The sequence below is a fragment of the Scaptodrosophila lebanonensis genome, unplaced genomic scaffold (assembly GCF_003285725.1).
Source record: "Scaptodrosophila lebanonensis strain 11010-0011.00,11010-0021.00 unplaced genomic scaffold, SlebRS2 tig00000089-arrow-pilon, whole genome shotgun sequence".
Lineage (NCBI taxonomy): Eukaryota > Metazoa > Arthropoda > Insecta > Diptera > Drosophilidae > Scaptodrosophila > Scaptodrosophila lebanonensis.
In genome coordinates this window covers 4,467,042-4,491,484 of record NW_022060565.1, presented here as the reverse complement: position 1 = coordinate 4,491,484, position 24,443 = coordinate 4,467,042, and the positions used below count along the sequence as shown (strand labels likewise).

The following is a 24,443-nucleotide window of genomic DNA, read 5'->3' as shown; positions in this document are numbered from 1 at the left end:
TAGGCCGATTTAACAGGATGTTATAGTCATATATGTACATAAGACCAAGTAGTGCCCGCAGCTGTTGTTGTTGTTACTGCTTTGCTCAGGCACACGAGACATACACAGACAAACACAAATCCACACATACACGCATAATTATTCTACACATATGTACAGAGTATTTCAAAGTCGGTTTGAAGAAAATGAACTTTTTATGACTCAACGTTTTCGTTGATATTACATAGATATTTGAAGATAAGGTCAATAAATGCCTTTCAAACTAATGTAAATGAACAGATGAAACACTTAACCATATTAGAGGATACGAAATTTAAACCCTCAAGCCCTTTGCCTCATTTACCATCTTGAAACCCTAAACACATCCATTAGTTAGCTCTAATTGTAAATCTTTCGAAACTGTTGTTGCACATCATAAAATCTTATCCTTATACCACTGGCATTTTGAGAGATTGAATTTTAACGCGTGCTTAAAAGTGTTGTTTAAAATATATTGCTTTACATCAGGTACTTAAAAATATACGAAAAACTGTATTGAACTATTTTATTATGCGTGTTAAAGCAAAGCAGGGCAATAGTTTGCAGGGCGGCCCGTTATCATATCCAAGTAAATTTAGTTGTGAAAACTTATTTTAAGAGAGGCGATACTATCAACCTCCCCTTACTGTCTAGGGGTAGGTAAGCATGCATCTAAAGTAGCTGGTGATACGCTCATCGACAGAACTGGCCTCCAATTGCTGCAAGCACTCGTTCAGCTTCTCCTTGCTCTGATTCCCGTTGCAGTCACGCGCATAATAGAAAAGATTCAAAACGCGCTTTTTGCTTTCAAATGCATCGTCCTTGTCTGTGTTAGTGGCATCTGCTCCTTGACCTGCTCCAGTCATCTGCAGTTGCTCGATGTGCGCCACTATGGCGTTTGCGTTCTCCACCAGCGCCATCATAAAGACACGATTCAGCTGTCGGCACAGCGTCGACATAGCGCATAATGTGGATTCGCTCACAGTCGGCTTGAGCAGCAGCTGTGGAAGATAGCCCAGAAATATGGCGAATTGCTCATCGCCGCCGTAGGCTGCAAAAAGATCTGCGTGCTGAACAATGAGGCAGAGTGTGTGAAGTAGACGAGTGGCGACGCCTTCACGAGTTGTGTAGCGTTGCTGTACGTAGGCTTCCATGGTGGTGCGCAGAAGTGCGCTCGTAGCTTCTGGCTGCACCTTCAGCAATGCAGCACCATTGTCATGGAGCAGAGCACGCAGAGCGGCAACCAGTCGCAGCTGCTGCTCCGGCCCCAAATTGTTGAGGTCCTGCAATCGCTGTTGCAAATATGATAACAGGCGTTCGTAGGTGGCCGTAAGCTGTGATGTGGCCGGTTGCGGGTTAAAGTGACTCATTAGCTGCACCAGAGATAGGTTTTGTAGTACACAGAATGGATCAACGCTAGTATCGGCCTTTTTTGTACGTTTGGTGGTCTTTGCAGCTGTAAGGATTAAAGATAATTAGTTTGGAATTGGCATTCAAGAAACTAAAACGCAACCAACCTGGAGGCACCATCTGCTCATAGGGAAAGTAGTCGGCGTCCAGAAAATTGCGCACGAATGATGCTGCAAAGGTGGTGCGCGTCCAAGAGCTCAGTTCGAGCGTGTTAGTAGCCGCTTCGTGCTGGTTCACCAGTGTCCACAATTGCATCATGATCTCAAGGAGGACGTGAAGACTGGTGGCCGCCTCACCAGTGAGCAGAGCTCGCTGTCTTTGCGTTATTGTCGTTGATGTGCTCTGAACCGGCTGTGGTCGCACCTCCAGCCAATTGTCTATCAGCAATGGCATCAGCTGCTCCACATAAGTACGCAGTTGTGTGTCCGGGCCCTCAACTTTGTCCTCAGTACTCAAACCGAAAAGTTCGCATGATTCATTCGTACTCAACTGTTTTGGACGAAGCACGCCATAATACTGTGGCGTCTGTGCATCAAACATAACGACACGGGCCGGCTTGCTGGAGCCTTTACTATTGTTGTGCTGCACCAGTGTGCTTAAGATCTGATACAAGCGTTGAAGCACTTTCGTACGCCACTTAATAGTTGTCTGTTTGCCATGACCCAGCTGCAGAGTTAGTGTGCGGTTGGACCGCTCGTTGTCGTGGCGGGCACGTGATATCATGCCGATAAAATTGCCAATAATGGTGTGTGCGCTGCGTTCAGCCAGTAGCTGAGGTGGAAGGCGATGGAGTAACACGTCCAGCATGAGGAGTGAGTCCTCCTGGATGGCCGGCAGCACATGCGTCATGGCACAGCGCAGGTAAGTGGCAAGTATGTGAAAGAATGGCGTCACAGCCTGTGGTTGAAGGTTCTCCAGCACAGCGTCGAGTGTCTTGAACGATTCTCGGCGGGCATCGGGCTCAATATCAAGTGCACCGGCAGCTATGCCTTGCAGCAGCTCTGTCAAATGGCCAATTAGGTGGTTGGCCGTACCTGTCTTGACGGAGTCGCGCACGTTCCGTAAGGCATCTGAGCGAAACTTGAGGCTGTGGTGCTTCAAACGTGACAGCGTCTCCTTCAGATTCAATTGGCGCTGGCCGCTCTCATTTATCACTGAATCCTTCAGCTGTTCGCGTATCGCGATCTTGCGCACCTTGAAGTCGGTTTTGGTAACGTTCAGACCTTTGGGCAACTTGGCTCCCTTTAACTTCACTTTTGCCTTCTCGGAGCGCAAATTCTTCTTGTGGTGGCCTCCCATTTCGCATCAAAAGAAACAGTACCGGCACCCACCAACATGTGGCTGTGGCGCAATAGCGTTGCCACCTATTTGGGTTTATAAATTAACGATATTAGAGATGTGAAACTAATAAACATTTTTTTCATACTTTCATTTTCATAACCATTATTATGAAGCAACTTATCTTGAAGAATAAAATAAAAACTTGGCCCAGTATTATGGCTTTGGCATTCAACTTTCTAGCACCTAACTGTCTGTTCTATGCCTTTATTATAATTATCAAATATATAAAAAGAAGTTAACTTTTGCTCATTTTTGTTTTACAAATAGGAATAAAAACAACTCATTTGGAAACAATTTTTTTAAAGTTTAAAAATAAATTGAAATGCTATACAAGCTTTAATAAAATGAAGGAATTCCTCTATATTTATGCAAAAAAAGTATTAAAACGGTAAATTTTCATACTTGTAGTTTTGTGAGTGCTGCCCCCTTTTAGATAGAGATTGGTTACTTTAATAGAAACCTCTTTTGAAACTCTGTAGGTATTTGTATATCGGGCAGCTAAAGCAAATCATTCTAGTAGTCTATGCAAAAGATGTCAACCTGAAATGGTTTGATATTCTCAGTTTTCTGCTAATGTTCGGAGTGCTTCTACAAATAATATTTAAAACAGTCAGTAATTAACAATAAAAAAATCAAATATTATTTGGTAAACTGTAACTGTAAACTATTTGTTTGACATTATTTAAAAGCCATAACTCTGTTCTTAGATCTCATCGAATGTGCGTTTGTCATTGTGAACTACTGACCATCCTGTATTGGCTTAGCTGGTAAGTGAACAATAATGTCTGTCGAATCTATATACAGTTTCTACTTAAACAAAATCCTTCAGCTTTCCACTTGAAATTGTCTTAAGTTCAGTCAAGATTTTCTGAAAAGGATTCAAAAATGGTCAAAATAAAAGAGCTAACAAATTCGTATTCGCCCGATGATTTATCGTCTTCTGATTCTGACGATAATTCATATCCAAATTCGAATGCTAGTTTTATGCATGGATCGAGTACGGCGGTGAATGAGGGACTTGGACAACCGTATGCAGGTGTACCCAACAGGGGCGGATTTTGGCAATGGCACCAAGGCTATGAAATGTTTCCTTCGCATATACCACATCAGTATCCTCCATATCCCTACCAGCAATATTTGCAGCCAACTACATCTTTTATGATATTTAATCCAATGAACGGTTTTATTCAGAGACCCTTTCAAACAGTACCGCCTACTACAAGAGTAAACGAGGCAAAATGGCAGTCAGGGAACGAACTGCGAACAAATGGTTCAACAACAGGAAACAATTTTAGCACAAAATACTATGACGAGACGAATGCAAAAGAAAAAGAGGACTCAGAAGATTCGCAATCGGGCGATCAAATGGGGGAAGAGGATAATGAATCGGAAGAGACAAGCTCTGAAGGATCCGATTCAGAAACAGAATCGGAAAAGAACGAATTAGTAGGCACCGATTCACTGGATGAACCGAAATGCTTGGAAGAGAATGAGTCGACAACAGAAGACGAATCAGACTCGGAAGAGCCGGAGATGTTAACAAAGCCGGTGCAGAAATATGCCGACAGAGTATATCGCAATTTTGAAATTGGACGCGAAGATTTTACCCGGGTTCCGCTAAAACTTGAGAAGGACTTATTAGAGGAGGATGAGGTGGAATCGGAAGGCTTGAGAGACGAAATTGAAGAGTCGTCAACAGAAAGCGAATCTGACCCTGAAGAACAGCAGACGGCATCACAGCCCGTGCAGAAATATGCGAACAAGCATGAAGTTCCCAATCCGGTTCCTCTACAACTTAGCCACATTAAACCATCATCACGTGGAATGATCCTTAATAGAGCTAGCACATCGTTCATGAAGCAAAATGCGGAATTGGACGAGATCGAATCGGAAAAAGACAAATTAAAGAAGGTCGAATCCGAAGAGAATGAAACGACCACAGAATATGAATCGGACTTGGAAGAGCAGGATGAGGCATCAAAGCCCATGAATAAATATACCGACAGACGCGAAGATCCGAATCGAGTTCCGCTAAATTTTTACCACTTAAGACAATCATCGACAGGTTCGACAGAGAAAGAAGAAGAGTCGTCAACAGAGGACGAATCAGACAATCCTACATATCCCTACAAGCAGCATTTGCAGCCAGCTACATCTTCTATGATATCTAATCCAATGCACGGTTTTATTCAGAGGCCCTTTCAAACAGTACCGCTCACTACAAGAGTAAACGATGCAAAATGGAAGTCAGAGAATGAACTGCGAACAAATGGTTCAAAAACAGAAAACAATTTTAGCACAAAATGCTTAAAATACGTTGACGACACTAATTCAAAACAAAAAGAGGATTTAGAAGATTCGCAATCGGAAGATCAAATGGGGGAAGACGATATGGAATCGGAAGAGACAAATTCTGAAGGGTCCGATTCAGAAACAGAATCGGAAAAGAACGAATTAGTAGGCACCGATTCACAGGATGAACCGAAATGCTTGGAAGAGAAAGAGTCGACAACAGAAGACGAATCAGACTCGGAAGAGCCGGAGGAGCCGGAGATGTTAACAAAGCCGGTGCAGAAATATGCCGACAGAGTATATCGCAATTTCGAAACTGGACGCGAACATTTTACCCGAGTTCCGCTACAACCTGACCAGGACTTAGTAGAAGGGGAAGAGGTGGAATCGGAAGACGAAATGGAAGAATCGTCAACAGAAAGCGAATCTGACCCTGAAGAACAGCAGACGGCATCACAGCCCGTGCAGAAATATGCGAACAAGCATGAAGTTCCCAATCCGGTTCCTCTACAACTTAGCCACATTAAACCATCATCACGTGGAATGATCCTTAACAGAGCTAGCACATCGTTCATGAAGCAAAAGGCGGAATTGGACGAGATCGAATCGGAAAAAGACAAATTAAAGAAGGTCGAATCCGAAGAGAATGAAACGACCACAGAATATGAATCGGACTTGGAAGAGCAGGATGAGACATCAAAGTCCATGAACAAATATACCGATAGACGCGAAGATCCGAATCAAGTTCCGCTAAAATTTTACCACTTAAGACAATCATCGACAGGTTCGACAGAGAAAGAAGAAGAGTCGTCAACAGAGGACGAATCAGACAATCCTACATATCCCTACAAGCAGCATTTGCAACCAGCTACATCTTCTATGATATCTAATCCAATGCACGGTTTTATTCAGAGGCCCTTTCAAACAGTACCGCTCACTACAAGAGTAAACGATGCAAAATGGAAGTCAGAGAATGAACTGCGAACAAATGGTTCAAAAACAGAAAACAATTTTAGCACAAAATGCTTAAAATACGTTGACGACACTAATTCAAAACAAAAAGAGGATTTAGAAGATTCGCAATCGGGCGGTCAAATGGGGGAAGAGGGTAATGAATCGGAAGAGACAAGCTCTGCAGGATCCGATTCAGAAACAGAATCGGAAAAGAACGAATTAGTAGGCACCGATTCACCGGATGAACCGAAATGCTTGGAAGAGAATGAGTCGACAACAGAAGACGAATCAGACTCGGAAGAGCCGGAGGAGCCGGAGATGTTAACAAAGCCGGTGCAGAAATATGCCGACAGAGTATATCGCAATTTCGAAACTGGACGCGAACATTTTACCCGAGTTCCGCTACAACCTGACCAGGACTTAGTAGAAGGGGAAGAGGTGGAATCGGAAGACGAAATGGAAGAATCGTCAACAGAAAGCGAATCTGACCCTGAAGAACAGCAGACGGCATCACAGCCCGTGCAAAAATATGCGAACAAGCATGAAGTTCCCAATCCGGTTCCACTACAACTTTACCAAACTAAGTCATCATCATGTGGGATGATCCTTAATAGAGCTAGCACATCGTTCACGAAGCAAAAGGCGGAATTGAACGAGATCGAATCTGAAAAAGACAAATTAAAGAAGGTCAAATCCGAAGAGAGTGAAACGACCACAGATAATGAATCGGACTTGGAAGAGCAGGATAAGGCATCAAAGTCCATGAACAAATATACCGATAGACGCGAAGATCCGAATCAAGTTCCGCTAAAATTTTACCACTTAAGACCATCGTGGCCTGATAGCATTAGGACTTTAATAGAGAAGGAAGAGGGCGAATCGGCTGGTTCGACTGAGGAAGATGAAGAGTCGTCAACAGAGGACGAATCAGACTTGGACGAGCGAAAGAAGGCAGCAAAACCCGAGCAGATATATGCGTACAAGCACGAACATCCCAATCAAGTTTCGCTACAACTTGAACAAAAAGACGATATAGAATCGGAGGACTCGGTAGATGCCACATCGGTGAAAGAGAACGAGTCGACAACAGAAAACGAATCAGAGTCGGAAGAAGGTTCAACGTCTGTTCGGAAATATTCTGACAGAGCATATGGAAATTCCCAAACTACTCGGAAAGATCCCTATCTATTTCAAGTAGACAACATGAAAGTATCACCGCATTACCAGAATCTTATTAGAGCAAGTGTTTTAGCGCAAAAACAGCAAATAAATTGGCCTAACTTCAAAAAACTAGAAGAAAAACAGTCGATTAAAGAAGTGACACAGTCACCTTTGGTTCTACAAGCAATTGAGAGGAAACCTGAGATATTAAATACCTTTCACAATCCGAATAGGAAACGTAAACTACAAGAAAAGCAACAACCAACAAATAATTTGAAGCAGCATTCGATTAATCAAAAAGAACAACAAAACAAAAGAAAAAAATGGAATAACTTAAAATGAACCTATATTGGACCGTCCGAAAAAGAAATGTAGAATGTGAGGAAACATAAATATAATTATCATTAAAATAAATAAAGAAGCTATTTTAACATTAAATTGTTTCAAACCAAATATGATTTTGTTTCGTTTTTGAAACTGATGAAACTGATTTAGGTATTTCTAGCCAGTTTTTAAAATAACCAAATACCGATTGCTGATGACAAATGCACTGATATAGTATTTTTGAAAATCATGTAGGACTTATTTCACAATTTCAAACTTGGTATTAAGGTGCTGCCAGCATTCGGTCACACTCTGCCTAGTGCATTTTTGGCCTGAGTGGTAGAATTTTGCATACATTTTCGCATCAAAAAAAGTGCTTTAATTAGTAAAAGTGTTTTGAAAATTGTACGCAAGTTAAGGTAAGTACAAATGCAAAGTGCGTAATGTATTTTAAAAAAAGCAGCACGGCCACATAACGCCAAAATAATGTGAGAAAATTGTAATACAGTGTGTCTGTGTGGTGCCGCTACTTTGCGTCGATGTTGCCACACTACGCGAAGCGCGCTGTTGCTTGAAGCCAAGTTGGAACACTTGGACCATGGATTATTACATTTAAATATGGAAACTAACATAAATCAACTTAATACCGAAAAGTACAGTATAAAACAGCTAATACTTGTGCGTGCGGGCCAATTACAATGCTAATAAATGCTTAAATTAAGCCCCTAATTTCAATGTGGCCGATTTCCACACGGGTGTGCACTACAAATTTCACTACTCGAGGTGTCTTTTTTTATTTCTGAAATTTCTTCGCTGCTACTGGTGCGTGCTTCTTCTTATTGCTCGGCACATTTTGTGTGAGCGCTTGTCAAAATACGCGTACAACATTTTTTTTTTCGTTCGTACATTGTATGAAAATCGAGTTAGTGTGTTCAAACAACCTGAAACTGAAGTTACATTTATAAAATAAAAATCTAAACGAAACGCCCGGGCACAGAGTCGAGGAAATTATATATCTTTACCACAATTCGCTTCTTCGTTTACTTCGCGAGTTACGTTTCTTAACTGCTCCGTGTCCGTGCCCGTGCCCGCTACCACCGCCTGTCCGCCTGCGCCCTCTTATGGTTTTTCAACAATAAATTCGTTTGCAGTAAATTACGCAAAATAATTCCTTTAATGTACGTTTTCTGAGAACTGCAAGGTAGACAGGCGGCAGTGCGGCCCCAAACTGAACAGCCATTACGGCTCCTCAGGTCGCAACCGAAACGTGCAGTCGCCCTGCCCCTGTCAAGATTTCTTACATGATCAGTAAAATTTGGCATCTACCCTTTTTTCTCCTCTCAACAGCAAAATGAGCAGCTCCGAGGAAGTCTCTTGGGTTACCTGGTTCTGCGGGCTTCGTGGCAATGAGTTCTTCTGTGAGGTAAGCAGCCTTTGGAATTTCAATTTCAGTTCTGTGTGTTATCTAAGCGCGCGCACCGGAACTAGCGCCAATGCAGGCGCCGCCACACTTGACTATCACGTCAATTGCGGCCGTACGCACAAATATATATTAACGCTCCAGGTTGCTGACAAACTGTACACGATTTAATAGGATCGCACAGTCAGCCAACAAAACAGATTTTCAACCAGTTATATGTATATATTGTCTCATTTGAACTCAGGTGGACGAGGACTATATTCAGGACAAATTCAATTTAACTGGTTTAAATGAACAGGTGCCCAACTATAGGCAGGCCTTGGACATGATATTAGATTTGGAGCCCGGTAGGTGCTACTCTCACATTCATATCCATCCATATGCACACATGCACATTGCCTTCCCAACTTATTGATGAATTGTGTTGATTTCAGAGGACGAGCTCGAGGACAATCCCTTGCAATCGGATATGACCGAACAGGCGGCTGAGATGCTTTATGGTCTCATACACGCTAGATATATTTTAACAAATCGCGGCATCGCTCAAATGATTGAGAAATATCAAACTGGCGACTTTGGACACTGCCCACGTGTCTATTGTGAGAGTCAGCCTATGCTGCCCCTAGGTTCGTATGGCAATTTGTTATTATATTGATCTTTATAACTAACTTATCTATCTTTATGCCTCCTTTTACAATTCAGGCCTGTCGGATATTCCCGGTGAGGCAATGGTTAAGACCTATTGTCCGAAATGCATTGATGTCTATACACCAAAATCATCGCGTCATCATCATACTGATGGCGCCTATTTTGGCACTGGATTTCCACATATGCTCTTCATGGTGCATCCTGAGTATCGTCCCAAGCGTCCTACTAATCAATTTGTTCCACGGTAAGGACAAAATAGCGCCCAAACACACATAAAAACCAATTTGTCAATCTCAACCAACTTTTTTCTAATCAAAACTCATCTTCTTGTTTGTGTTTTTCATGCCCTTCCGATCGACTGAACTGCCAAAACTTCGACCACAATATGAACAATCACCAGGCTGTATGGCTTTAAAATACACAGCTTAGCTTATCAAATTCAGCTGCAGGCAGCAGCCAATTTTAAAATGCCACTACGAGCGGTAAATTCAAAATGAAATTTTTTTAAAACCTTTTATTGACTAAAAAAAAAACAAAACAAAAAACTACACTAAATGAAAAACATGCGACAAAAGTCAACTAAGCATATATTTTTTTATTTGTTTCTCTCCCCACACATACTACCGACCACCACCACCACCACCGACAACCACAAACACCACCTAATGGTCATCAACGACAACCAATTTGAAATTCGAATTTGAACAAAAACCAACATAATACTGCATACGTAACGTCGTCTGTGTGTCTACTACGTGTTTTCTGTCTGATAATACAATATCTCTGTCTGCATCTGATCTCTATATACCAAAAACGACACGTACGGAACCACAAACAAAAAATATACACACAAAAAACACAAAAAAAAAACAACTCAAAACAAAAACAAACCATACACAACATGTGTCTAGAAAAACTAATTCAAAACACACGCATCGAACACATAACAAACACACACACACACACACACACACACACGCAACCGTAAAACCCATAAAACATTGCATTTTGCACATATATATATACACATATATATATATATATATATACATATATACACACATACATATGTTTAAAGAAACGAGAGACATAGGTTCAACGTCAGAAAAAAATACAGACAATTACAGACAAGAAACAATTGCAGAAAGAAAGAAAGAGAGGAGAAGAATCATTTATATAAAGGCAAAAAAAAAACAAAAACAAAAGAGAAAAACAAAAACTTAAAATTTAGATACAAATAAAACTGCGTTTATATTTTAAAGCAAAAAATCATGCAAATAAAATCGTAGTGAAGTGAAAAAGTGAAAACAACCAGTAGTAGAAAATGTATTTAAATCAACAAGAAACAAAAAGAATTAAAAACGAAACGAGTACGGATAAAATATGAAGTTTTCTTAAAGAGTACATAACACACATGCACATAAACACAGGCGGACCACACACACACACCCCCACCCACCCCCACACACACTCACAACCACAGCTGACGTTCATACATCATGCAGCCAAGAAGAAGTTGAAAAGCTCATTAGTAGGAAACTTATAAATTGCTAACAGAGCGATATAAATTCATTTAACCTTTCCATTGATTACAGAAAAGTAATATCATGCACATACGCCACATATAAAAATATTCAAATGTGGGCCAAACACGTTTCAATCGATCTTCCTTCTGTGGGCGCATTTTACAGGAACAACTGTAAATAAAGATGATGGTGTGTAATCATATTAATCATAAACCAACATGTAGACGAATTGTTTGCGATCAGAATGAAGCGTGTATGGCCCGCATAACACAACAGTGTGTACATAAGTATGTTAGCAGGCAGGAAATAACAAACCACATGAACACTAAATAGACGGAACAGTTAAGAGAGAGAAACTCTCTGCTCCTCCATTCACACATAGCAGAAGCAAAAACTCCCACTCACACACACATTTACGCTCAATTGTTGCTGGTTGCATTTTTTGCTTTTCTCATAATTTTAACAAATCTGTTTTTTTTTTTTTTTGTTTTGTTGTCTATCTATTTTCTTTTGACTTTTGTTTTGCTGTTTGATTTAAACAATTTACATATGTGTGTATGAGTAGTATGTGTGTAATTTTTGTTTTGCTATTTCTTGTGTTTGTTATGTGCGGGACAATGTTACCACAACACTTTAAGCAAAAAACTTAGAGTATGTTAGACAGAGAAGAAGATAGAGAGATATCAGGAGATGTTGAGGGTGATACGAAAGAGAGTAATGTAACGTAAACATACAACGATATAAGCAACATAGTACTTCCAATTACCTAAATACAATACAAATCCAAATACATACATCAACAACAACCACAATAATAATAAATTTAAAAATAATAATAATAGTTATAAACGCATTTATAAACGTTAATAATAATGTTTAAAACCTGCTCACTAATATAGCAAGAAGTAGTCGAGATTAGCGAGTTGCCCTTAGAATCGACATAAGCTCCAAGCAAGATAAAAATTCAATCAATCAACCAATTAATCAGAAACGGCAAACATACCAAGCAGCAAACAACGAGCAAATGTTACACAAAAATTGGATACCAGAATGCCCCTGGGCCAGCACACACCCAAAACCATTCATCAGCACGCTCAGTCCATCATCCACACTAACACATGCATCCACATACAAATATAACGAATAATAATATACATACATACATATATGCCTACATACGTCCTCAACGCAAGTGAAGCAAGAAATCAACGAATCAAGCAAGCGGATATCAAGCCAAGTCACAGGCACTGGCCTGCTACCGGTTCAACAATCAATCAGTCAATCAGATCAAGCCCAACCCATCATGCACTTGCAGTTGTTCATCACATGGCCGGTGTGTACACACTGCCTCCAATTGCCTTATCTGCTGTACGAAAAAGCAATAACAAAAAGCAAACAAAAAAGAAAAATGAAAATGCAGCGCACAAATTCGTTAAACTTACTACAAATGCATTATAAAGAAAAGATACAGCAGTACATCATTATATAGATCAGTGGTTTATTGATTTTTATATATTTGTAATTTATTACATTGATTGAAAAACAATGCTTGTTAAAAGGCAGCGGACAGCTGCCGCATAATAAAAAAAAAACATTTTAAAAAAACTAAACATAATATATATATATATAGAACATAACAATAAACAAAAAGTAACCTTAGAGCTGGGAAGCAGCTACTTCATGCATCTACATATACTACATACATCTTCTACATATTGGTAGCAAAAAATAATTGGGTGTGTGTGTGTGTGTGTTTAACAATATCGAAGCTGTTTTTTGTTTCAAGAACGTAGCATAACGAATTTAGTTCTTTAAGGGTCCTAATAAAGTAGTTTTGTGTTTTTTTTTATAATTATTATTATTCTCATATTTTATAAATATATAGTTGAATCAAGTTAAAAATTTGTACGAAACTCTTTAAGTATTGCCAAATTAAAAAAAAATAATAATTTAAATTTTGTGTGCAGTCAAATAAAAAAAAAAAACATACATACATATACATACATAAAAAAAATGAAAGAAAGAAAAACGAGAAAAGCACGTAACAATAACAGTGAACATTTTTTTAAGGAAATTAGCAATAAAAGTATATATACAAACATAATATAAAAACGATTCAAAGACAAAGCGTAAAGAGAAGAGCGTTGATACCGAGTACGACAAACTTGTTTACAATTGAAAACTGATTAAATTTAAAACGAAAACAAATGATAGAGAAAACCAGAGAAGAGGAAAAGTAATAATAACAATAACTAAAATAATAAAATGGAAATTGATATTTAATACAAGTAACGAGGTGTATCATTTTAGATTTTAGCTCACGCACACATACACATACATATGTAGTAGATACTTATACATATATTATACATTCATATGTAGGTATAAGGTGCAAAATTTCAACTTCAGCCATTACCACCAAATGCACATGTGTCCCATCTCCATTTTTCTCACACACAGATACTATATACACAAACTGGCATGAGAGAGTGCATGTGTGAGTGTTTGTGGTGTGAAATAATTTAGCGATATACTGTAAAAGTTTTGTGATCCTGACTGTTCGTTCTGTGTCCGCCCACGCTCCCAGAATATGTCCAGCTTTTCTCTTACTTACTTACTTCTTCTATGCTATGCTATTCTATTTATGCCCAATCGCCTTAATCTAGGACTACATTGCACTCTGTCAGGAGATCCTAAGTCGTCCAGATCCTGAAGCTGAGGCCGAGTAGTGGCCGTAATGTTGTTCTTCCACTCTCCCAAATGCTGAGCTGCTACTATCGCCTTTTCACTCTCTTATTAACAACAAATACTGGTCAGACAGACAGACAAAAGCAGGCTGCTACCGCACTATTTTCTATTTACCGTTTTGCTTTCTACGCACGCCCTACGTTATGCTATATTTGCTATTTGCTTGGAATGTGAAACTGAAATTGATATTTGAGAGATCAATAAAAAACAAAACAAGAGCAAAAACCGTAAAGTTTATTAGTTGCCTATACTATATACAAGTAAATACATACAAACACACATGCGTGCTTCACATCATGTCCCTCATACACATAATAAGTACATACATATATAAAAATAGGAAGAGTTATTGGAATAATCCGCTCACTACGCCTGCACCATAGGCTTTCCATCACGCCATCATCCGCAAGCACGAATTTTAACACGAATTTTTGACACCGAAAACCACACAAAAACTATAAATATTGTATGAACAATTCACACACACGCACATTTACATGCACATATGTATGTACATATGTATATATTTATGTATATGCATAGTATATGTATGTGTGTATTTGTTTGTGTGTAGTAAACTAGGACTGTTGGACAAGCTGCTAATTGGCATACAGAGAACGTGTACGTGGACTGCCAATGACGCCAGTTGGTGCATTTCCTCCTGAATCCTTAAGCTTCCGTTTCCAATAATACGCATCCATCAGGGTGGGGTGGGAGGTCAAACATTTTCCACATACATACATACATACTACATACTTGTATTTTTGCATTTCTCAAATGCGTTGCGAATCGAATTATAAACTAGCCAGCCCCACTGCGTACGAGAAAATCCATTTTCTTGGCACTGCCATTATTTAATATATAAATTTAAATAGTATATTTATACCTTGTATAGAACATTTAAAATGAATTTATTAATTTTGATGTGTGTCTAGCGAAAATTGTTTGAACAATGTTTTATCTATATTCTTCTTTTTCTTCTGCTTTCTTTTTTTTACTTTTCTCTCTTTCATTGTGTCTTTTATTCTTTGAAACATTGTTCTAATTGTTGTGGTCGGTCGGTCGCGGTCGGTCTTTTGAACATCGATGCTGGTCCTCCAAACCGTCTTCCTCGGCTTAAATATGTATTCTCTCGGTCCCGCCATGCTCCCCTACAACAACATCAACAACAACAACGAAAACAACAGCAACGTGGTCAGCCACCAAAGGATGAAGAGCCTGAGAATAATGCCATCGATACGATTCCAAAGCGCATCTAAAAGTGCAGGCTTGCACACCCACTCACACATACAATAAACGGTACACGGATACACACACACACACATACACACACACACACAGTGAAGTTACAAAATCGTCTTTGAGGAATACATTCAATAAAAGGACCAATATCAGGGCAAGAACTACAACAACAACAACATGAAAACAAATACTATATGCATAACACGGCTGCAAAAATTCTCCAGCCATTTCAAATTTTTGAGCTGCCTTTCAAAGCAAGTAGAGCATACAAATACACTCACACAGACACACACACACACACACACAGCCATACGCAGATACCAGCCGATGATGCAAGCTTTGCAGTCCTGGTTTAATTTTATTCTTTGCATTTTATTTACTAAGTGAGAGCGGCTAAGGCTTAGCCTGAAAACTAACATACATACATAAATACAAACGACTATTTGTAGTTTTAAATAGTTTTGATGAAATGATTACACACACAAACCCTCCCCCACGTCCCCTACTCCATGTAAGCCGAAATAAACCAAATTTCCTGTTACCCACACCCATGCTGAACCGTTATTATCCTAGACACGAACCGTATGGTTAGCGTTATGCGTCGTCTAAGAACTCAACCTCAAAACGCAAAACGATCGAAGGGAAGTGAGAAGAGAAGTGAGAAATAAATAGAATCATGGGCGCCGGTCGGTCTCTTTTCGACAACTGAGAGTGCATACTTATATATATAAAATATATAAATAAACAATATACCGTTAGCTTATTTATACATGCATATATATACATACTATATATATATATATATATTTAAAAAATATTTTATGTATTTTTTTAATGTATTTAAGATACAAATTTAAGAGTAACGCAAAGCAGTTAGTGCAAAACAAAACAAATCCGCAACACAAAAAAACAAAACAAAAACGAAAAAAGCAAACGAAACGGTTCGTTCGCAATAGAAAATGGCGCAGTCTGGAGGACGGACGCACGAGCGTAGCGTAATCGCAAATCGGATATATACTTACATATATAGAGCAAAAACAAATTTGATAGTAAAATGCATAAGGAAATGAAATTAATGAAGAAAAAACAACAACAAAAAACAAAACAATATAAAAATTGAAGAAAAGAATCGTCTTAAAATATGAATTTATTTATTTTGGTACACGGGGTCTTTTTAATTTAGAGGCTGAACATCTACACTCAAAGGATAATTCGAAGGTAAGTCGATGTCGAACTTGGTTTTCGAAAACTGCTTCTTTATAGCCAGTGCCAGTATTTTGACTTTAAATTCCTATAGGTATGGCTGAAGCTTTACATACGCCCCTACGTGAAGACCAAGAAGACGCATTTGGTCCTCTATGATTTTATTGGTCCGCCTTCGTTAATGGAATTTCCTAGAGATAGATAAGCACTAACTGGATGTGATTGTCGAATTTGGGTACAAAATTCCAAGAATAACGGTCCTAGGAGAATCTGGATACCAAGTTTGGTCATTCTGGCTCTTTCTGAGATGACGGACATGATTATATCCATTAGTCTTGTCATACTGTTCAAGAATATATGTATATACATATATTGTGTGATCTGCCATTCATTGGATACAGGGTATAATTATGAAGCTGTATATGTTTCGTCTGAATAAAAAAAGTCTATATACTTATGCAGTTTCAAAAGTTCTAGGTATTCATACAGACGGACAAACTGGGGTCTGTCAAGCCCAATTCTGCCTGTTACTGTACTTTTGGCGGTCATACTTTCTAGTAAAGGTTTCGTTTACAGCATTCCAACTCCAACGATGCACTCTGGATTTTATTTATTTATTATATGACACGGGGACTCAACTCTTTGATTCCATTTGATAAATGTGTCGGAGCTCTGTTTAAACAGATTGGCGTCTATTATCAACATTCATGTTAGAGGTATGCGCGTGGGCTTAGAAATTGTTCAAAGTATTTTATGTAATCCCAATAAGGAAGTTCCCTTCCCTTGAGCAAATCTATTTGTAAACGCGATACTTTAGTGGAGTGGCCCGAGTGGTTTTGTACAATCGTTAATTAACTTTTACCGAATTTCATGGTCAGTCGTTTTCACAACCTCTTGATTATTCCGATAACGCACGTTCATGCTTGTCATCACGCCAAGCTTAATATAGTATGTGTGTATTGCGAAAATGAGACATTCCTCTTTCCTGCGGTTTCAGCTGACTCATGAAATTCTTTTAATTTCTCCATTTATGGCTCAATTATCATAACTGGTGAAGATGACTTCCCATAGACATCTAAAACAAAATGCTGGTTGCAGACCTTTCAAACAAATCTCGTCTTAAGTGGAAACTTGTTTGTTGCATTCCGTAATTGTTTTATGGACACCAGTCCCAGAATGATCGCGTATTTATAAACTGCTTCGATAGAATGAAACATTTTAAGATAAATAAAAAACACCAATGTCTCTAATTTTTTATGTCTTTATTTTATTGTTAAATAAATTATATAAAATTCTTCGTAAAATCGAAGAATCTGTTATTATAATTCTTGCATTTCCATCAAATCATTATTCTGTTGTTTGCTATTACATTATCATCCGTTTAATATTATTATTTTCATCGCCTGCTTACTCTCTGCGCCCCAAAATTCTCATCACGCGCTTATACATAACATTTGTTTTTCTTTATATCGTAAGCTAACCTATCGATTTGTGATTCCTCATTGACAATTGCGTTTGCACGGCTGTGTTGTGGTTATAAAAAATATACAGTTATATTTATATAGTTAATTGGAGAACGTGCAGGAGGGATAGGGATTGGGGGCCGAAGCGGCCCGCGCAGCTGCTGTTCGACGTTTGTTGGTAGCGCCGTGGAATATGAGGAACACATTGATTATTCATTCTTCAAGTAGTTGTTGGTTGCCGAAAAAATACTTTAGATTATAAATTAGAAAAAAAAAATGTTTAAATATGCTACAACAAAATTTTAACCAGTTTGGTTGTTGTTTTTTTCTTTCTCTCTTTTGAGCTTGCTACGATTTGTTTTAAAAGCTGGTAATTTCATTTACGGATTGAGGAGCGACAGTCTAGGATGCCGCGATTACTGTTGTTGGTTTATTGGTGTGTGCTTATTGTTGTTGTTGTGATTGTGGTTGTTGTGGTTTTTGAAATTAAGTTATATAGTGTTTTAATCAGTCTGATTTACTTCCTACTCTGCCTTCGACAATAGAGCAATTGTGCCGCTTACAGCTCATCCTTGAGATCGTCCTCACCGCCCTCTGGGGGTGGGGCACCGCCTGTGCTTTGATACAGCTTGGCAATGATTGGCTGCACAATGGTCTCAAGATCCTTCTTCTGCTTCTTGTATTCCTCGGGATCGGCTTCGGGATTCTGTTCGAGCCATTTGATCGATTCATCGATGGCGGCCTCCAACTTGGTCTTCTCATCATCGGCCAATTTGGCACCAAGCTTATCCTTGTCGCCGATCTGGTTCTTCAAACTGTATGCATACGATTCCAGCTCGTTGCGTGACTCGACGCGCTCCTTCAGCTTCTTGTCCTCATCGGCGAATTTCTCAGCATCCTTGATCATGCGGTCAATGTCCTCGGGCGTTAGTCGATTCTGGTCATTGGTAATGACGATCTTTTCCTTGTTGCCGGTGCCCTTATCTTCGGCACTGACCTGCAAAATGCCGTTGGCGTCGATTTCGAACGAGACCTCAATCTGTGGAATGCCACGTGGAGCGGGAGGAATGCCAGTCAAATCGAATTTGCCGAGCAAGTGATTATCCTTAGTCATGGGACGCTCGCCCTCGTACACCTGAATGGTAACAGTGTGCTGGTTATCGGAGGCGGTCGAGAACACCTGCGACTTCTTGGTAGGAATGACTGTGTTACGTGGAATCAATTTCGTCATCACACCTCCGACGGTTTCGATACCCATAGTTAATGGGTTCACATCAAGCAACACAATGGCATCGGTATCCTGTTCGCCAGATAGCACGCCAGCCTGTACGGCAGCACCGTAGGCTACAGCCTCATCGGGATTGATGCCACGGGATGGTTCCTTGCCACCGAAGAAGTCCTTCACGAGCTGTTGTACTTTGGGAATACGTGTGGAGCCACCGACCAGCACAATTTCGTGCACATCCTTTTTGTTCATGTCAGCATCCTCAAGTACCTTCTGTACTGGCTTCAAAGTGGAACGGAAAAGATCCATGTTCAGCTCCTCAAACTTGGCACGTGTAAGAGTCTCTGAGAAGTCATCGCCTTCAAAGAATGATTCGATCTCAATTCGCACTTGATGGGAGCCAGACAGAGCACGCTTTGCCTTTTCAACCTCACGACGCAACTTTTGTACAGCACGATTGTCCTTGCGGATGTCCTTGCCCTTCTTCTTTTTGTACAGCTTGATGAAATGATCCATGACGCGCTGATCGAAATCTTCACCGCCCAAATGAGTATCACCATTAGTGGCTACCACCTCGAACACACCATTGTCAATTGTCAGCAGGGAGACATCGAAGGTACCGCCGCCCAAATCGAACACAAGCACGTTTTTCTCGCCCTCTTTCTTGTCCAGACCATAGGCAATGGCAGCTGCAGTGGGTTCGTTGATGATGCGCATCACCTGTAGACCAGCAATGACACCGGCATCCTTGGTAGCTTGACGCTGTGCATCATTGAAGTAGGCAGGGACTGTGACGACAGCATGTGTGACTTTCTTGCCAAGATAGGCTTCGGCAGTTTCCTTCATCTTGCCCAACACCATGGCAGAAATTTCCTCAGGGGCAAAGATCTTGGCGCCCTGAGATGTGTCAACACTGATGTGTGGCTTCGAGTTCTTCTCCAAGACCTTGAAGGGGAAGAACTTGATATCGTGCTGGACATTTGTGTCGGACCATTCGCGTCCAATCAGGCGTTTGGCATCGAATACGGTATTCTCAGGATTTGTTGTCAATTGATTTTTGGCGGCATCACCAATCAAACGCTCGCCATCGGCAGTGAAGGCCACATAAGAGGGCGTGATACGGTTACCTTGATCGTTAGCAATAATCTCCACACGGCCGTTCTTATAAACGCCGACGCTGCGAATGAGGTAAAGCGTAATATTTTCAATTAGTATCCAGGACTAGGCATCATCATGTTGTCTTTGAAAACTTACCAAGAATATGTGGTACCCAAATCGATACCAATTACTGTGCCCAAATCTTTGTCTTTCTCCTTCTTCTCCTCACCAAGTGAGAGGCCCACAAAGGCCACAACGGCCAACAAGATACATAACCTCATTGTGAGTTTTTGCTTTAACTAAGCTGTTGTCTTTCACTCAAAAAAACTGCAACGAGAAATAAATGCAAGGTTGATTTTAAATAAAAAATAATTACAAAGTTAACACGAAGAGCGCGAACTATGTATAATGGGGGTTGCACACGCAGCGTTTTGGACACGTCATACACAAAAATATGCTGACGTCGTTGTTATGGCCACTGTCAACAGGTACCGTTAAATGCGTGGCCGACCTTAAACAACAATTTAGGCCACAGTCACATTACTTTCTTACTAGAACAAATTGTGAATTGCTTTTACTCATACAGATGAGACTGCGGTTGAAAGTGGCACACAAGATTTTGATAAGTGACAAACCTCGAATTAAACACGTCTACTTCGTGGCCTAACAACCGAACAACTGTTAAAGCTGCCGCCGCACCACTGACATTGACCGCGGCGAGCATTTTGCCGACGTCGACAAGCTGCTGGCGAACAGCAAGTCAGCAAAGACAGAAGCATCGGGGGCGCGACGTACATACATACATACAAATGTATACTGTAGTTGTAGAATTTTTGTATACGTGTAACATTTTTTTTCTGGTTCTTTCTTTTGGTTTGTTAATCTCCAAAAACAAGCACCGGTTCTTTGTGCGTGTGTGTGTGCGAAGCAAAAAGAAAGCTCCAAACGAGTTTAGTTTGCATTTCATTGTAGAAATTTTTTCTTTAGCCGAGCCGAGCATGAAGTTTTGAATACCCAATGAGATGTACAACAACATCAATTGTACCAACAACAACTAGTCTTACCAACGCACATATGTACATATACACTTGAACATACACCCACGCCCGTCCGGTGAAAGTCTTTCGTGTGCATGGCACATGGGACGGCGGCAGCCGGCAAATAGGCCACAATTCTTAATTTCTTTTGCACAGCTGTTCTGTTCCTACTTACGTACGTATTTAGTCGTCGAGTTAAATAACTTCTTATATTTTATTGTTTGCTTCTGACTTGCACAAAATATTGTTAATAAACTTCGCACTGACGTGTACTTTACCAGACTTTACTAGCCTGCTTTACAACGACGTTTGCTTAAATCTGGTCCTATAAATGACGTGTACAAAGCTGATTGAATATTTCTGATGAACTCACATACACCCATACATATATATGCGATAGCCTGAAGCGCACGCGCGTATCCACACAGATGCAAATTTTATGCCTAATAACGTAATTTTATGTATCGCTTACGTTTTAATAGTTTATATTTACGCCCCACGCTTTAAAGCTTTGTTCTCTTTAGACGAAAAGAAATTGTTGAACAGCTAAGGAAATGCACTGGTACAATGGAGCGAGCGCCAGTGTGTGCACAAATGTGTTTATGTTAATGAGCGCTAATATGTAAACGAGCTGAGGGCAAGCGACGACGCAGCAACCAGAAGTGAATGAACTTTATGAATTATTTTAATAAATTATGTTACGCTAATTTGTTGCTATCGGACACATTAAATGCACGAATTATACACGGTAAAGGTCAATGGCGTTGCCACACATCATGCACTGCATGACGTTAGAATGGGGGTCACACTGGCGTTGCAGTATTATTCTTGAAATTTCTGTGCAAAAAAAAAAAAAAAAAATTATACAAAATCTAAGTGTAGTATGCTTTGTGGATGGCATTCAATATTCAAATTAGACACGTGTCGCCATGGCCGTGCAGAACAAAAGAATTGAATTTGCTGATTTGCCAACATGGCGCCTGAGTCAGTAGTGTTAATTTATTACATTAATTTTGTGTCAGTCCTGTATGTATGTGCACTGTCTCGCCCTCTCCTAAGCACCATGTAATTTGTTAATAATAAAGAACTTACACTTGGTGTTTTGAAAAGTTTCTTTAAACGTTCACAGCACCAATTATATTCACTTCTTTTCGGCTTGACGTATAAAACAGAACTGAAAGAATGTAGCTTGCTCTGACAACCGGCGCTTTCTACACTATCACACACACATACATAGGCATAGGGTACACGTCAGTTGTATCGTCTACTCAGGGACAGTGTTGCAAATTGTTTGTCTTATAACAAAAATAATCGTATTTCTAACCCAATGGGGCATTTGAATTACAACTATACTGAAGCTGTTTTTGCATACTTACATTTCTTAACGATATAATTAAACTATTTAAACACTAAATAAAAAAATGTCACTTTGTTGCTCGCTATCAGGTTTAGCAGTCTTTGTTGGCTTGCTTTTTGGCTTTGATTACTTTTTTGCTATTGGTATATTATTCTAGTTTGTACACAGTTCAATTTTTGTTTACAATTGCTATTCCTTTAATTTTTGCTCGCACGGTTTTTAAATATCACGTTGTACCGTTTTTAATGTTACTTCTTTGTCATTTGTATTGGAACTGTTTGTTGCTCTCGAAGACGCCGGCTATTTATTCAACTGAACGCCGTAGTTATGCTCTGACGTGTACGACACGTCAGTGGCTGCTGCAATTCTGATTGGCTTTTGTGAGGCTTTGTCTTGTTTTCTGATTGGTGCGCACTGGAAAGTTCGCCAATGTTGTCGAGAGTACGCTGAGAAATTACGAAATATTTTGTGTTTGTTTCAAACATTTGGCGATAAGCGCCTATGCAGACACGTCAAGTTGGTTTTGTTTTTGTTTATTATGATATGTGAGCGTGCAATTTATAGTGAAAATGCGTGTGCACAATTTAAGCACTGACGTGGTTGCAACTCTGGGCATTAAAAGTTGTTTTTATTGAAATTAAAACTAAATTAAAATAGTTTTAGGAAATTAATAACTGTACATATACGTTTAATAATGTTATTAACCACTTCCTAATTAATAACTTCTCGTAATTGCCAGATGCAAAATTTTCAAAATATTAAATAAAACAAATGATATTTTAGTTAACAAACAACTAGTCCCAACTAAAATAAAGCAAATTATATGTATTGAGTTAAAGTCTTTAATTTTTCAATATATTAGCAAATTACATTGACCAATTAAAAAATGTTGTCTTTTCAATGCCTTAGTGCATCAACATACTTATGTATTTCACAAATATTTACATATGTACATATGTATGTTGCAATTCTTACTTGATCCTATTCTACCATTCTAAGGCATAACTTTATTTGGTTGAGAACAATTTCTTAAAAACCAAAACAATATAGAATGTTACAGTTAAACAAGACTGATAATATAAAACTTTCACCTCTGTGCCATACGCGCTTATAGTAGAAACAAAAGGAAGATGAACGAAACTGCTGCTATAGCATGGGGGCGTAGAACTGTTTTTTTTTTTGTGCTAATTACTTACGAGTTAATCAATGGAAGATGGAGCACAGATAACGTTTGCAATATTAAGTTTAGATGGCTGTAGAATTCGGACCATTATAACCAAAATTGTAGAGCAGTGAATGGAAGGTGGGGGAGACCAAAATATTCCTATTCTCTAGAACATACGAGAGATCCTACACATCATGTTTATTCAATGTGGACTCAGGCGATTCTATAATCTAGGCGGTCCTCTAGAGAGAGACGGTAAAGGCCAGATCCATTTGTTTTTTCAAGCTTTTTAAGAATGTGTATTATGGGGTCGGAAATGCTGCCTTCAGCCTGTTAAATACATTTGAACAAACCTAATGCACCATTTTTACCCTTTGGATACATGTCTTGGTCCGATCCCAGGTTTTAAGCTCGACTCTTGCATACTCAGAGTGGCAAATAGCTTCCACGCAAGCCTGCGACTGTTACAAGTATGTCATGAAAATTATGTTAGTTCAATTAAAATTAATTGAAAATCTATACTTAAGTGTACTTTTTGACTACAACAAATCTCTACTTTGGGATTTACTCTTCAAAGTATATTTGTAAAATACTATTATTACGAACTATTTGCGAAGCTGTAGACTTTCTAGTATGCCCTTCGTTTTTTTTCTTCAGGTTTTTAGATGTTCTTTACAATCCAAGCAAAACATCTGTAAATTTTTTAAATAAATAGCGAGAATAAAACAAACAAATATTGGATTTTTTAATGACGTTCAATCAATATAATGTGTGTATTTTTTTTTTTTTTTTTTTTTGTAACAGCATCCTT

The 24,443-nt window shown here is 39.3% G+C and overlaps 4 protein-coding genes across 11 annotated transcripts; 2 read left to right on the top strand and 2 right to left on the bottom strand.

Annotated features, from left to right (window-relative positions):
• Positions 1-470: 470 nt before the first annotated feature.
• Positions 471-3,207, bottom strand: LOC115626761 (testis-expressed protein 10 homolog). Its single transcript, XM_030522218.1, has 3 exons — positions 3,172-3,207; positions 1,536-2,792; positions 471-1,474 (listed from the first exon to the last, which is right to left on the bottom strand). Exons 2-3 carry the CDS (start codon positions 2,725-2,727, stop codon positions 669-671), a joined length of 1,998 nt encoding a protein of 665 aa, XP_030378078.1. The 5' UTR covers positions 2,728-2,792; positions 3,172-3,207; the 3' UTR covers positions 471-668.
• A 447-nt stretch (positions 3,208-3,654) lies between these two features.
• LOC115626984 lies at positions 3,655-7,518 on the top strand. Its single transcript, XM_030522499.1, has one exon. The coding sequence runs from the start codon at positions 3,655-3,657 to the stop codon at positions 7,516-7,518; it is 3,864 nt and encodes a 1,287-aa protein (XP_030378359.1).
• A 277-nt stretch (positions 7,519-7,795) lies between these two features.
• On the top strand, positions 7,796-15,631 carry LOC115626711 (casein kinase II subunit beta). Of its 6 annotated transcripts, none has more exons than XM_030522148.1 (7): positions 7,796-7,919; positions 8,848-8,923; positions 9,165-9,267; positions 9,355-9,546; positions 9,623-9,812; positions 9,969-10,050; positions 15,030-15,101. In XM_030522148.1, the coding sequence occupies exons 2-7, from the start codon at positions 8,852-8,854 to the stop codon at positions 15,099-15,101; spliced, it is 711 nt and encodes a 236-aa protein (XP_030378008.1). In that variant the 5' UTR covers positions 7,796-7,919; positions 8,848-8,851. The 6 variants fall into 6 exon arrangements, with proteins under 6 accessions (XP_030378008.1, XP_030378007.1, XP_030378006.1 ...); XM_030522147.1 differs by lacking the exons at positions 7,796-7,919; positions 15,030-15,101 and adding exons at positions 8,405-8,422; positions 13,761-14,008; XM_030522146.1 differs by lacking the exon at positions 7,796-7,919 and adding an exon at positions 8,406-8,422 and having other exon boundaries at positions 15,030-15,631.
• A 1,901-nt stretch (positions 15,632-17,532) lies between these two features.
• Positions 17,533-22,710, bottom strand: LOC115626662 (endoplasmic reticulum chaperone BiP). 3 transcript variants are annotated; one of them, XM_030522078.1, is made up of 3 exons: positions 22,487-22,710; positions 20,230-20,400; positions 17,533-20,152 (listed from the first exon to the last, which is right to left on the bottom strand). In XM_030522078.1, exons 2-3 carry the CDS (start codon positions 20,352-20,354, stop codon positions 18,310-18,312), a joined length of 1,968 nt encoding a protein of 655 aa, XP_030377938.1. In that variant the 5' UTR covers positions 20,355-20,400; positions 22,487-22,710; the 3' UTR covers positions 17,533-18,309. The 3 variants fall into 3 exon arrangements, with proteins under 3 accessions (XP_030377938.1, XP_030377939.1, XP_030377940.1); XM_030522079.1 differs by lacking the exon at positions 22,487-22,710 and adding an exon at positions 22,203-22,311; XM_030522080.1 differs by lacking the exon at positions 22,487-22,710 and adding an exon at positions 20,709-20,747.
• Positions 22,711-24,443: the final 1,733 nt, after the last annotated feature.

Coding starts and splice junctions, on each gene's coding strand:
- LOC115626761 (XM_030522218.1), bottom strand. CDS start 2,727: ATGGGAGGCCACCACAAGAAGAATTTGCGCTCCGAGAAGGCAAAAGTG. Junction 1,475..1,535: donor TGAGCAGATGGTGCCTCCAG/GTTGGTTGCGTT, acceptor TAATCCTTACAG/CTGCAAAGACCACCAAACGT.
- LOC115626984 (XM_030522499.1), top strand. CDS start 3,655: ATGGTCAAAATAAAAGAGCTAACAAATTCGTATTCGCCCGATGATTTA.
- LOC115626711 (XM_030522146.1), top strand. Junction 9,268..9,354: donor GATATTAGATTTGGAGCCCG/GTAGGTGCTACT, acceptor TGTTGATTTCAG/AGGACGAGCTCGAGGACAAT. Junction 9,547..9,622: donor TCAGCCTATGCTGCCCCTAG/GTTCGTATGGCA, acceptor TTTACAATTCAG/GCCTGTCGGATATTCCCGGT.
- LOC115626662 (XM_030522078.1), bottom strand. CDS start 20,354: ATGAGGTTATGTATCTTGTTGGCCGTTGTGGCCTTTGTGGGCCTCTCA. Junction 20,153..20,229: donor TTGGGTACCACATATTCTTG/GTAAGTTTTCAA, acceptor CCTCATTCGCAG/CGTCGGCGTTTATAAGAACG.